Source organism: Diadema setosum, chromosome 2, assembly GCF_964275005.1.
Source record: "Diadema setosum chromosome 2, eeDiaSeto1, whole genome shotgun sequence".
Lineage (NCBI taxonomy): Eukaryota > Metazoa > Echinodermata > Echinoidea > Diadematoida > Diadematidae > Diadema > Diadema setosum.
The window spans coordinates 48,062,482-48,077,182 of NC_092686.1; the positions used below are offsets into that span (position 1 = coordinate 48,062,482).

General features: G+C 37.4%; 1 protein-coding gene across 1 annotated transcript in view; it reads left to right on the plus strand.

Annotated features, from left to right (window-relative positions):
* Window positions 1-10,505: 10,505 nt before the first annotated feature.
* LOC140246085 (glutamate receptor-interacting protein 1-like) overlaps window positions 10,506-14,701 on the plus strand; it is a 75,757-nt gene continuing 71,561 nt past the window's right edge. The window contains exon 1 of the mRNA XM_072325531.1: window positions 10,506-10,614. Within this exon, the coding sequence (XP_072181632.1) occupies window positions 10,572-10,614 (43 nt within the window). The 5' untranslated portion in view covers window positions 10,506-10,571. The remainder of the gene's footprint in view (window positions 10,615-14,701) is intronic.

Here is a 14,701-nt window from a genome sequence, read left to right on the forward strand (position 1 = left end):
GGGTTTATCTTCCCTTTAACATGAAGGAAAGAACAAACTTACTCAGTACTTTGATTCTGTAGTGTTCAGAAATTATCAGGTGTGTAGCAAGAGTGCAGGATATTTTCATCATCAGTGGCTGAGATGACAAAGTTTTTATTTTATATATGCTGTCAAATCATTATGCAAAATCATAATCAGAAATGCTCCAAGCAGTAAATGATGTGCAATTTTAGTGACTGTTGCTCTGTGGTTGCAGAGATACAACTGTAGAGCAAGATTACTCGGAAGTGTGAAAAGAAGCAGAGTGGTCTTAGAGTTGATCAAGTTTGATCTCCCTCGCTGCCTGGTGGTAGAATATCTTTTGTTCACTAGATCTATGATGTGAAGGTGTTTGCAACTACAGTATGGCAATTGATGTTGATTATATAAACAAAGATTGATTTATCCTAGAACAATGATTTAATAAAAAGTACTTTTCTCTGACTCCAAAGTAAAATGCATGTACATTGTATTATGTTTATCTTGTCATTCTAAACCCTAGCATGCATAATGATAAATATATTTGTCAATGGAAATGAAAATTTGCATGGATAAGTTTATTATGACCTGATTTCTTTACTGCGAGTATAAGTTTTCTGCTTTGTTTGTGTAATCAAGGAGGAGCTAGTACATGTATGTAATAATTGGTGGCAAGCTTATCTTGCACAGCAAAATTAGGACTCAAAGAACAACAATCAAGTCAGAGTTGAAGCTCATCTGTTTTAGAAATTCAACTGAATTTAGTATTAAACTTATGATCTCAATACAAGACATTTACCTCTGGAATTTTCAGCTGTCAACACTACAGCTTTCATCAGCTGAATGACCCGTCTTTGCCTTGATCACGTAACAGTCAATAAGCGGTTCATAGAATTTCAGAAGTTTGTAGCCCCCCCCCCCCCCCCCCATCTTTGTTGAGAGAAGGTTGGTAGGCCCTGATGTTGATTGCTTCCTTAACTCCCCTTCGAAGTATCGAGGTTCCCGGTCTAGAACCTCCACCTTCTCTAGGTCCACGTGATGGCCTGGCGATTCGATGTGGATGTGTTGTGATACTTCAGAGGAGGTGGAACTGGGGCGTCGTCTGTGTTCAAGAAACTTCCGAAAGTCTGTGACCTGCTTATTGACTGTCACATGATCAAGGCAAAGACAGGTCATTCAGATGATGAAGGCTGTAGCGTTGACAGCTGAAAATTCCGGAGTTAAATATCTTGTCTTGAGATCAAAAGTTGGAACACCAAATTCCACAATTAAGTCTTTAGCTAGATATGAAGTGTGGAATCATCCACCCTCGAATGGACCTAATCTTGGATCATTTAGTTCTGATTGTTTAGTTTGCTGATTCAGCTTTTAGTCAGGTTAAGTTTTTTCCTCATATTCCATATACAAAGAACCCCTCTGCATGGTTTTCATTACTTGTTCATGACTAGACAGTGATACATATTATGATGGAAACCATGATACATACAAGTGCAGTACAATGTACATACATTTTTATGGTTCCATACCCTAGATTAACTCTTTATGTTCCATGGTGTAAACCCTCTGTGTGCCACAATATTCAGAAATAGCAACTTACGTCATGCTTTTGGAAAACGTTATAATTGTTTTTTAAAACTATGTAACTTTCATAGATTTTTTGTTACCCTGGGCATATAATGAACAAAGATGTAGAAAAAGGCCAAGCATTGCTTTGATGTAAATTCTTTTGACAAATCTGTGATTGGTTTTCTTTCAAATGACCAGTAACTATATATCATTGTAAAGGCATGACAGAAACTTTTAGATTTTACTTGCAAATCCAGTAGAACACACTGCTTGATAGTCATTCATGACATAAAATGCAAGTGACATGCGACAGGAATGGAATCGTGAGAAATGCTTTTATTGTACTGTGGTATTTGGCGATTTATCGATCGGTTTGGGTGGGTTTGGCACTCCGTCGACAGAGTTAAATGAAGTGCAGATGTGCAACACACAGTAAAGTAACAAAATGGAGTGTTCATAGACTGTAAAGTGGGTGAGGTCTGTAGCATCTCAAAGCATGCTCTCATATGCCCAGTCAAACTTGCATTGGTGTGATTCATTTGGATGAAGTATCTTAATCATCACCAGCAAAATTTGACAATCTTGTAAGTTGATTGAAGCTATTGTCTTTTTTTCAAAGTCAAAAAGAAAAATCAAGGTTTTGAATTCCATATCAACTTCATTTTCCAAGTTTATTTTATCCTGCCTAAATTTAGTAATAAAATCCATCATGCAATTAAAGGTATTAGCCCACATTTGTAAACCTGCAGCAATTGGTCTCATAGTTAGCATGGAGTTTGGGTATGATTGCAGTAACACCTGTGCAAAATTTCGTTCCAATTAGTCCATTACTTTCATAAAAATAAATGAAAATGCACCGTAATCCGTATGCATGCGTATAACGCTCGCTAGCTCCGGTCCACGTACGTGTTACATGTACAATGTACGTAGCTATAGCCCGCGCTCGTAATTCAATTTCGGGTCGGGTTGACCCGGTTTGAAAATTGATTTTAAAACGATGATTTTCTCTCTTTTATCGAATGGTATAGACAAAGAGTGACAGATGAGGTATGTTACTGTTATAACTTGTACTTGAAGTCATATTGGACCTGTTTTATGCAGTTTTGATTTTCGTGGGTTTGCAAATGTGGGCTAGTACCTTTTAAAGGTTACTGGGTATTTTTTCATTTGCTAGACATTAGTCAACTCTCATTATAGTTGATGAGCTGTTCCATTAAGCTCTTGCAAGTGGTTTTTTTTTTTTGTTAAATAAATGGTAACAAATATTGAATATGAATTAAGCTGCTCATTTTTCTTACTGTTTGACAGTACGTACAGTGTCACAGATCTTAAGGAGCCACTCACAGAAAATGAAAGTCCCTAAAAGTTGTGAGAATGGAATGTAATAAGTCAAGGTCAAAAGTTTTTCAACTCTCAAATATGTGTGTATATATATATGTGTGTGTGCTTTTATTTATATATATATATATATATATATATATATATAGAGAGAGAGAGAGAGAGAGAGAGAGAGAGAGAGAGAGAGAGACAGACAGAGAGTAGGGTGAATGAAACTCCATTTGAGATTGATACTTACTGTAAAACATGATATATTCGCGGCATTAAATTTTCGCAAATTGGAGCCGATGGCCTTTTTCGTGGCATGAAATTTTCGCAAATTGCCACTGGCAATCAATGCATATAGTGTATACAAGAACTTTCGCGTGCATTTTAATTTCGCAAATCTTGGTGCTCGCAAAATTTGCAAAATTAAAATGCTTGTGAACATTCCTTGTTTTACAGTACCAAACTTGCTAAAGCAAATGTCAATAACTTTACAATGCATAATGAATGAAAAAAAAAAAAGTATACTAGTATCAGTCTCACCTTCCATTCACCTTTCAAAAGCATGAGTCAGAAAATCAGGTTGATGTACATGATTGTATATGTATGTATATGTACATGCAGGGGCTGCAGACTTTTTTGTTTTTTAATGGGGGGGGGGGCTACATGTCAATGGTATCCCTCCCCGCCACTTTTTTTTTTTTTGTACTCTTAATCTCTCTGACATCAAGCTGATTTTGTGCTCAGTGCTTTTGAAAGTTAAATGAAACTTGGTGCATGAAATTGATATTTTAACGAATTTATATATATTCATATTTATTTTAACAATTTATATCTCTCAATCTATATGTATATACACATTACACATATATCTCGAAAAAGTATACAGACCTTTGGAGAAAAGACAAAGGAATGAAGTGTTGTGTGAGAAACTTATGAGTACTAGTAGCTCTACTTAAACTTAATCATGACAATCAACAGGTCGATCATTTGCAATAGCATTGTGATGTGTAATTATTCAGGACAGAGAGAAAAGAATGTTCATTGCCGCGTAGACGAACACCTTATCACACAGTAGGCCCTACCTGTGGTAGTTATACATGTACTTGCTGACCTGAACTGGGATCACGCCCTCTACGATACAGTAACTTGTCTGCGCCTCGGAGAATATTGTCGAGCAGATTCCTTGGCCTTTCGTCGTCACCCATTCTAATGATATATACCTCCGCCAAGGAGGTTTCTGCCAGCTTTTGATTGTATGTTTTTCTATCTGTCTATTTGCAAAAAAAAACCCAACAACAATAACAACAAAAAACAAAACAAAACAAAAACAAAAAGAAGAAGAAAAAGGAAAACGTTATAAACGAGCATGGAAGAAATTTTCAGGAAAAAAATAATGACACAGGGAACGGATGATTAGATTTTTATAGTGATTCGGATATTCGTCTGGATCCAGGAATTGTTCAGAGATTGGAAATCACATTGGTGGAAATGTGCTGCTCTACCGAGGTCTGCTGTCTCCATGGGGTTTTTCTAGTTACAAGTGAGTTCATCATTATGATTTAGGGAAGTTAGAATTATATGTCTGGATGTCATAAAGGAGGAGAAAAAAAAAACCACGGAGACAGTGGGGATTATAGTTGGCAGAGACACAATGCTTATCACATTCCTCTTATGGAGGATTGACGAAACAGGGGAAATAACTCACTATTCCTGGAATAGGTTTTACTGCGGGCCAACTCGCCGTATACTTTCTGTATGGCTTTTGGTGGGGATTTTTGTTATGATCTGCTTCAATATCCTTTAAAAGGAGAAATGCTCGCCTTCTGATGTTTCTACAATAATATTTGTTCGACTCCCTGCACAAAGTTGGATTTCTAATGAATGAATAGGCCTATCAAACGTAAAAGCGCGAACAAGAAGAACTTAAATGAAGGGGTATTCTCCTTAGTGAGAAAAAAAAAATGTTATGTGATTTTTTTATTGTTTCAATCCAAAATACTTCATGCATCTTGTGAGAATAAAAGAATGCTCCTGATTGAATTTTCAATTTTACGTGAAAAGCTGAGTAAAAAGACTGTGATTCAGTGCCCTTATCGCTCTCATTTTGTTTTTCTTTTTACATTGGTAAGTGACGTCATCTTTAATGACTCTGTCACAGTACCTCGCGGTATTTCTTTAGAGTGAATGCATATTCTTAGGAAGCAACAAGAGTTTCTGAACACCTGACATGCAGTAGATATGTAATTAAGATTTAGAAAAACCCACACGTTTTGATCTATAGCCTGAAGAAAAAAAAATGAACAATGAATCGCGAAGTGCTCATTCTACCATTGTTTTACCAGCGTTGCTACGTTCACTTTTTGTTTCAGTCGTTAGTTGAGTTGGAATAGTATGTTGTTTATTCATTGAACCGGAAGCGTTTATTGTCAGGTTGCTTTGCAATGGCTGCTACCTTCCCACTTCCTTCCGTGTTTGTAGACAAGGTAGGTCCTGGAAATAGTTACCGTAGTGTCTGGCGTGACCGCATTTACAGAGTGACCGTTCATGTACTTTGCTGGATCTTTTGACATTCAGTGATATATTGATTAATGGAGATATCTAGACTTCTTACAAACAGTTGTTATCAAGCGTCACCTAACGTTTGTCCTTCCTTTATCACTTTCAGTTTGCTAGCCAGCTCACAATGTAGGCCTATATGAAAATAATAATTCATAGCGATAATGTGAAAGGCGAATATAATGATTTTGGTATGAAGCATTCACGCATTGCTATTGCATTGATCAAATTATGAAAATATACTCTATGTACGTCTATAAAATTTCACATTCATGTTTATTTGATATAATTCTGGATCTTCATGTAATACATTTTTGTTTTCTATTTTTGCGTCACTTGTGTTTAGAAATGCATGCAAATGTAAAATGACAATCATATGAAAACTGGCGTGTGTTTTAAGCTGATGTTTGCCAGTCTGTCTGTTTGTCTGTTTTATACGTATGGCAGAGTGAAAACCGTTTAAAATTGTCATGCGTATAGCATATGCTTTGATCTACAAGCACACATTTCTTTTAAAAACATCTTCTGCATCAATCTCTTGGGGAGACATCAATTCCAGAATGAATTACGCATTTCTTCTTTACTTTTTTTTTTTCTCAGACGCATTATACTAGGTTACGATGCGACTAAAGTCACGAACATTTCTACCCCACTACTCCTTTTTGGCAACCTCTTTGTCCTATATACATAACACAACTGGGCGTGCTACTCGGGACTTGTTTTAGAAGACAGTGTCTATTTTGCTGACACTTGGGCGTTCTAAGTCGAGCAAACCTGTGACGAACCCTAAATAGTCATCGGGGTTGTCAGTGATCGACTTCTCCTCGAAATATGCTCAAAAATTAATACGCCGGGAAATGAGTTTATTGACATTCCATTTTGGATGGACTGTGTGACATTTTTAGGCATAATTATATACGATTCTCTTTATTTAGATCGGCACGAGATAGAAACACTGTAGCACTATTCATATTTCAAGGGAAACGTTCCAGCTTTCATGTGCAGTTTATTATCTGTGGTTAATTTGAGTTGGACGGTATAACTATTACGATACCACCCATAACTAACCGTTACATTTCGTTATTACGAATGTTCGTTGATTAAAAAACGATATAAGGTTAGTAATTCCGAAGGTTCGTTAGTATTTGGACTAATATTTGAACGAACCTTTTGAACAATAAACCACGCATGATTAACAATAGTAATTCACAGGAATTTTAAGAATGAAGGTTTGATTCTCAATCTTCCTTTGTAGTCTTTGAATTAATGAAAAACTGTGACGGAACTAACGGGAATGTTCATAAACTGTTAAATGATCGTATGTTGTGGTCGAAAAGTCACACTTTTTGAATAGTAGTAGGACAGGAATATGGTGGGGAAAATGATGCTGTACGTGTCAGTCACATCTATAAGCAGTTTCTTGGCGATCCTTGTATTTAGTGTTGTTGTTGTTGTTTTTTCAGTAAACTTGTCATGTGAAACGCAAAGCACAAGTCAGAATGGATATTCATTCAAGAAGCTACTAACAAAGAGCAATATTCCAAAAAGTAGGAGGTATTCGTCTATGAAGTATTGATTGAAGCGACAGAAATCAAAAGAATGAAAACAAACTAACAAACAAACATATCAACACATGTACTCTATCTCTGGATTTCATGACGTCAAGAGCTGTGTGTCCGTGCTAGATATTCGTCTTTTAGTCATCATAATTATTCTTCTTGAATGTCATACATAGTTCTGATCCTGATCTGACTGCAGTTTATCTCTGTGAAGATGAACTCATTCTTGCGTGGAATATAGATCCGACGAAAAATCAGATCAATCGCATTTGCAAGCCTATATAAATCATACAATCATATCATTTCATGATACGTCAGGTGCGGAAGATATCACTGGTATTTCGTACATCTTTAATTCTCAGAATATTGACATATTGACATTATTAATGATATGTACTTCCTGTCCTTTCCCTGTCCCTTTGCTTTCTTCTCCTTCCTCTTCTTCTTCTCCTTCTCCTACCCCTCCACCTCCTACTTCTTCTTTTTCTTCTTCATCTTTTTCTCCTTTTTCTACCTAACTTATCCTCTCTTTGCTGAAATTCCCATCGGGTGAGGCTCTTTATTGCGAAGGTTCGTTAATCCGTAAATGAGGTATGGTTCTCTTTTCCGAAGGTTCGTTAATCCGTAATCCGAGAAATAAGGTTCGCTTTTCCGAAGATCCGTTAATCCGTAAATGAAATAAGGTTTGTTATTCCGAAGATTTGCTAATCCGTAAGTGAAACAAGGTTCGTTATTCCAAAGGTTCGTTAATCTGTAAATAAAGTAAGGTTCGTTATTCCGAAATACATAAATGCCCTATATACCGAAATGTTCGTTGCTAATCCGCAAAGTGAAAGTGTCCGTCAATCCGAAGATAAAACATGGTTCGTTATTCTGAGGATTCGTTGAGCCGAAAGTAAGTTATTCCGAAGGTTCATCAATCCGAAAATGAAATAGGAGTTTCGTTACTCGAGAGTCCCTTGATCCGGAAATGAAATATGATTCGTTATTCCGAACGTTCGTTAATCCGAAAATGAAAAGAAGGTGCGAAGTATAACAAACCTTCAGAATGATACAAATCTTATTTCGCTTTCGTAATAACTAACGAACCTTCAGAATTATACAAACCTTATTTCGCTTTTGTAAAACGAATCTTCGGAACCTCCATTTACAACAACTTTGTTTCGGAATTTACCATAAAGATATAACGTTTATTTGTATCTCTGTTAGCAATTCCCTGTGTCTTTATTACATTTTATTATGTTCATTACATTGTTGTACTGATTTCATGTAATTATTTGATACCCAAACATTTCATTGTATCCTAAAATTGTTGGAAATGAAATAAAAAACAAACAAACCACGAAACTTGAAACTTGAATATCGAACTAACCTCGCCATCAATAGTTCTATTCCTGCTCCCTTGTTATCATTTTGTACTTTGTGTTTCTGTCGTATGTCACCATAATGCCTTTTTTCCCCTTTTGTATCCAGTTCCTACTCTATATCCCCTCGTTTATTTTGACAAATGAAGATTGATTGAAAGAAGTATCACTGCTAGTAAAAATACAAGTACAAGTACTTGTCAGTGTCATTATATTCGGCACATTTAAGTACAATTAATGATAAATTTGAAAAAAGCGAGTTACTAATAACATAGACGTATTCTGAGTAAAGAAGAAGAAGAAGAAGCGGAAGAAGAAGAAGAAGAAGAAGAAGAAGAAGAAGAAGAAGAAGAAGAAGAAGAGGAAGAAGAAGAAGAAGAAGAAGAAGAAGAAGAAAAAAAAGAAGAAGCAACCCAATGATGGGCTGCTCAGGTTGGGGGATCAACCTAAGCCTGTTCGGAGTTACGATTTGTACAAATGACATTTTTTTTTTTTTTTTATCAGTCGGTTAGGGGCACTTTACTCATTTTCAGAGCGACATAATGCATAAGATTCACGTAACATTTATGGCATTTATCAATCCTGTTCAAACAAAGAATGAACTTGCGTAAACCAGATGACCATAATGATCCGTCAGTTATCCGTTCATTATTTAGTATTGAATGTATTAACAATCTCTTTCTAGTGATATTGCTAAACACCACTTTTGCTGTCAGGTGGATATGCTGGCAAGCAGCATTTTAAATATGGATTACATGAGTGATCATTACATCACAGATGCTTATTCCAAATGAATTAAAAAACCAACACGCCTGTTGGTACGAATAAATGACTTTTTTTTTTCTGCTCCTGCGCAAAGTGGAACTCCGAACTGGCTTATTACTGTCATGTGCAAGCTTTCATTTCTAATCCGGCCGCAATCTTCTTATTGTAACTTAAAAAAAAATGATAATTTCAGACCTTTTAATGTCATTCAGCACAGAAATGTTCCCAAACATACCTCATGATCGCAATATATAAACAACATACGTGTTTGTTTGTTTTTTAACAATCAATAAGATGTATTTTGCAATGTTACAAAAGTGAAAGCTGGATATCCCACCATGTAGAAAGAACGCGAATACTCACAATCAAGGTAACGTAAGACGGTACTAAGACCCCCTTGCGATATAGTTGAAATGATGTGTGATGCATTAAAGGGATAGTACAGTATTGGTGGAGATGAGAATTGGGCTTTAAACTTTTTGCGAGATACCAAGAAAACACCTATAATGTGGTACAGAACATACTATTTTAAGAGGAATTCAAAGTTTATTTGATGAAAATCGGGTTTGGAATTACTGAAGCATCCAAAAACAAAGTAAAACAAAGCAATCGTAATAAAGTGTGGGTCCCACACTTTCTTAGAATCACTCTTTTTTTGGTTATCTCAGCCATTTCAAAATCAATTTTCATGAAATAAACGTTGAATTCCTCGTAGAATTACATGCTCTTTCACATTTCATGAGAGGTTTCTCATTATCTCACCAAAAAATGTTAGAAACCTGAAATGAGTTCTCAACCAGAACTATACGATCCCTTTAAAAAGGGATACTATTCCTCTCGTCTAGTTTGTATACTTATCCACATTTTGATGATAAAATAGAGAGATGCAAATTCTAAATGGAAAGTCAGTGTCATGACAAATACAGAATAGAGAAGAAAAGAGTAAAAGACAGTGAAGATACTGGCCCATATGCTGTTTGTCTGGGTGACTTCCACTTTCGATCAAGTCATGCTACTTCCGTCAACAAAAGAGTCATGTGACCTGTGACGGCCAATGTTGTCCTGCATTTCAAGTTTGGCGTACATGCGGAGACGGCGATGAAGGTCAGTCGCCCCACGCAGGCTGAACACACACAAAGCTACGTGAGTTTCGTTACCTTTTACGGGGGCGAAACACCGTAAATCGAGTCTCGTCTAACCGCAGCGTAGCGCCAGCCATCGAAGCACAGCGTTCAATGGACGACGGGCGACAAATCCCTGTTTGTGCGTTGCTCGATGAGTGACAGGCAATCAGCAGCGAGGAGAGTGAGCACCGACGAGTCGAGTGTAACTTTTCTCTGGCAAACTTCTGGCTGAAGCCCGTGATACTGAGCTGGGTGGGAATAATGATCCACTAGAATTCTGTTTTGAAGGAATATAAGCTCTACTTGTGAAGATGCCAGGTTGGAAGCCAGCGTGCTTAAGAGCGCCAAGTGACGGTAAGTTATTGTGTAATATTTCGAAGTGGAATATAAGAAAATTAGTATGTGATTTAAAGGTCCGACTTTTCGCCGTCGCGTTTTCTGCGTGTAGTCCCACGCAGTGCGTCTGATGTCTTGATGTTCAAAGTGAATGTGGCAGTGCAGTGCAGTGCTGGTGCATCTCATTCCTGTTTCCACCTGTCCATGCGAGTGGACATATTTTGTGGATGCATTCTGTAATAATGTACGGCTACAATTTACTAAATAGTACCAACAAGCAGTCAGTACTATAAAGTAAACACCTTGAAAGAGGGTAATTTGTATTGCCTATCATCAGCTACAGCCTGTGACTGTGTACAGGTAGATGCTGCTTGCTTGGATTTCACACTTTCTCACACTTTCTCACAGAAAGGGAACAAACACTGACAGTCATAGTCCAAGGATCATCCTCTAGACCTGTTCATGTTTCTTCGGGAGTGCCCCGAGGCATGGTTCTGGGCCCATTGCTTTTCTTAACATATATCAATAATCTCCCTGATAAGCTTTCATCCAATGACAATGTCTGCCTATTCGCAGACGACTGTAGCTTACCATCCCATTACATATTAAAGACACACAAAGATTGTGTCGTACAGTTGTACAGTACTTCAACAAGATCTACGCATCCTAGAGACGTGACGTGGGGAAAGAGATGGCAGATGAAATGCAAGCCTGACAAGTGTCAAATTGACACTTACAAAGAAACAGTTGTTTTGTTTTTGTTTTTTATGTATGCCTGTTGATGAAATTTGTATTTTTTATATTGTAAACTGACTGTTTTGAGTGCACCAGGTGGGTTGGGGAGGATGGCCTGAGGGCCTAAGTCATTTAGTTGGCTCTTTCCAGACCCGGGCTACCCAACCTGGTGCCCCCTTACCACTCCAATGTACAATTTTCTGATTTCGAAAAATGTATTTGTGATTGAAAGCCAAATAAATAATAATAATAATAATGCAATGTTATGCGCTTCACAAGGAAGTCTCGACCCATTCATCACATGCACGTACACCTTTTCCGGTCATCAGTCCAGAGTCAGTGTCCAGTCATAAATACCTACATGTAGGAGTTGTTTATTATCAGACAACTTGAAATGGAACAGACATATTGATACAACCACAGCTACAATAGAGCAAGCAGTATGATTGGCTTCCTCTGTGGTAATCTACATAATGCACTGAGAAATGTTTAACTCCAAGCATATAAGAGCCCAGTGCGTCCCCACTTGGGAGTATTGCTGTACAGTGTGGGACCCTTTCACTCAACGTAACATCAAGAAGATTCAAGCAGTACAAAATAGAGCAACCAAATTCATCTGTAATGACTACAAATGGCAATGGTAGTCTTCCACCTCTGGAATGACAAAGGATCTTAAACTTCACTTCCAGAACGATGTACACTTTTAAGGCTATCAACATTTCATAAAATAAAGCAGGCCAATATTGATTTAAAGCTAGAGGATTATATCAGCCCGACTCAAGCACCAAGTGGTATGGCAACCCGAAGTTATCACCCTGATAATTATTCTATTTCACACGGTTCTTCAACTGCTCTTGCCAACTCCTTCCATAGAATAGCGAAGGATTGGAATAACCTGCCGAGCAATATTAAACAGATTCATAAATTTGATACATTTAAAGAAGCGCTCCAGCATCACCTCCGTTGTGATTAGCTGCACATCACACCACAGTGCTGAGTGATACTCTATTCAGAGTTTTTCAGTGTATTCATCCAGATCCAGATCCAGATCCAGCTTGCGCTTCCTGTTCTGTGGTGCCTGACAATGTGACAATGAAACAAATGAAACAGTAAAATTTGTAACATTAGATTAATCATGTACTCAGACATTGCACAAAAACCTCAATTTCCTATTTACCATTTCCACATCTTTACCTACTTCCGTTAGACTGCTGCATCATTCTGGAAGCAGCACTTCCTGTGACGGCACTCTGTAGATCTATTCATGCTTGCCGTTCCTTCACTCAGTAAGCTTCATATTCATCCATGAGCTGATTTACAAACTACAAGTGTACAAAAATCTAGCACCAAAGTTCGACATCCAGTGCCAAAATTTGACTACATGTGTATTTTTGTGCATGTAGCCACCTGTCAAATTTTTGGCAGTATTATGGTTGAAATATTGGCGGCTTATTTTATGTAGGAATACAGTGTAGGATTATCGGTACTTGCACTAAGGTTCGACCTTCCGTGCCAAGGTTTGACTGTGTGCAAAAGCGTACATGTTTCTATAACTGCACCAGCGACCCCAACACGAACCTTACAGTGCCCCGTGCGGGGTTTCTACACATACATGTAGCAGGCGATTGAATTTTGGAAGGTGCTGTAGTTGAATTATGGGCGGCTTGCGTTACAGATTCATTATCGAGCAAATTCTTCCATAATCTTTGTGACAGGTAAAAACTAACCAGGCGCAAGCATTGATTTTGTGTAATAAACTGAAGTTTTGTTTGACTTGACTCTTTGTATGCCATGTTGTAAACTAAACCCCCTGTGTACCACATTATTCTGAGACCATATCGTATGAGCACAGTGTAATACTGTAACATTCTAAATATTAAATGCTAAAAATGCAGTATAATGGATTTGTAGAGAAAATTCCAAGTCTTCTTTTAATGTAAACAGTACCAGGTACCAAAAAGTGGTGATTAATATTTCCTGCAAATGGCCAGTATTCAAAACATAATCCCAAAACAGACTGCAAAATTGTATTCTTGGTTGTGATGACATTCATGAGATTTAGTTAAAAAAAAAAAAAAAAAAAAACACCCTTCGGAAAACTGTGCTATTCAATCACCACTGTCAACACAGCTGGTGCCACGTTTTCAAAAGTGGGGGGGGGGGGGGGCACTTCTGGGTTTCATGAGCTAACAAGCAAAAAAAAAAGGGGCCTTCAGGTGCCACTTCTGGGTTTCCTCAGCTGACAAGCAAAAAAAAAAAAAAAAAAAATGGCCTTCAGCTCAAAACAAAGGCCTTAATCAAAGGTTTCTTTCTATTTTTTTTTTTTTTTTTTTTTTTGGGTGCCACTTCCAGGGTAAAAAAAAGGGGGCAGGGGTTCCGCCGGCCCTGATCAAACTACATGTATCTGTGTGAGGAATGGACTGCAAGTGACCCCTTCATTGTACAGTGGCATTCGGCAATTCATTGATCAATTTATTGAGCACAATATGTGAAGTTGGCAAACTGTCGACTGAGTTTAGTGTGCAAAAGTACCAAAAGAGTTAATGAAACAGATATCCCTTATATGTATGAATTGCTGTAAATGAAACAACGGCCGATAGCCATAGATACATCACATGTATGTACATGGTTCAAGACACAGAGGAACATCTCAAAGTAATCGAGAAATGGTTGTAACATCTTGATTTGTGAAATCTAGCCCTTGAAGGGTGAGTACAGTGCACTCCCATGATGACGAACACAGTTATAACGAAATTCTGGTTACAACGAAGTAAAAATTCAGGCCGCAAAATTATATCCGCTTTCTGTTCTATATTGTTTATATGTTCGGTTATAAACAAACTTCAGTATAATGGAAGAAAACTCCCAGTCCCGAGGACTTCGTTATAATGGGATTCCACTATACCATAGTAGCATTTGATCATGTAGCACAGCAAGAATTCAGTACCTCACACTCAGATATGATAAATGATACAGTACATGTACTGTATGTAAGCTATAGACTGTAAAACATGATATATTCCTGGCATGAAATTTTCGCGAATTGGAGCCAACAGCCTATTTGCAGCATGAAATTTTCGCAAATTGCCACTGGCATGCAATGCACATAATAGAGACCTTTCAGGTACATTTTAATTTCACGAATCGTGGCGCTTGTGAAATTCACTAAATTAAAATGGACACGAACGTTCCTCGTTTTGCAGTAGTTGTTGGAGTTTGGATGATTTATCAGTATTAAAAAATACTGGATTATGAAGAGACTGTCTTAGCATGTACATTATATTTTGCTCAAGTATTTTATTCAAGTTGTTGCCTTAATTCACTGAATTCACAATACATGTTGTAATTGTATATTTCTTTATGAAACAAG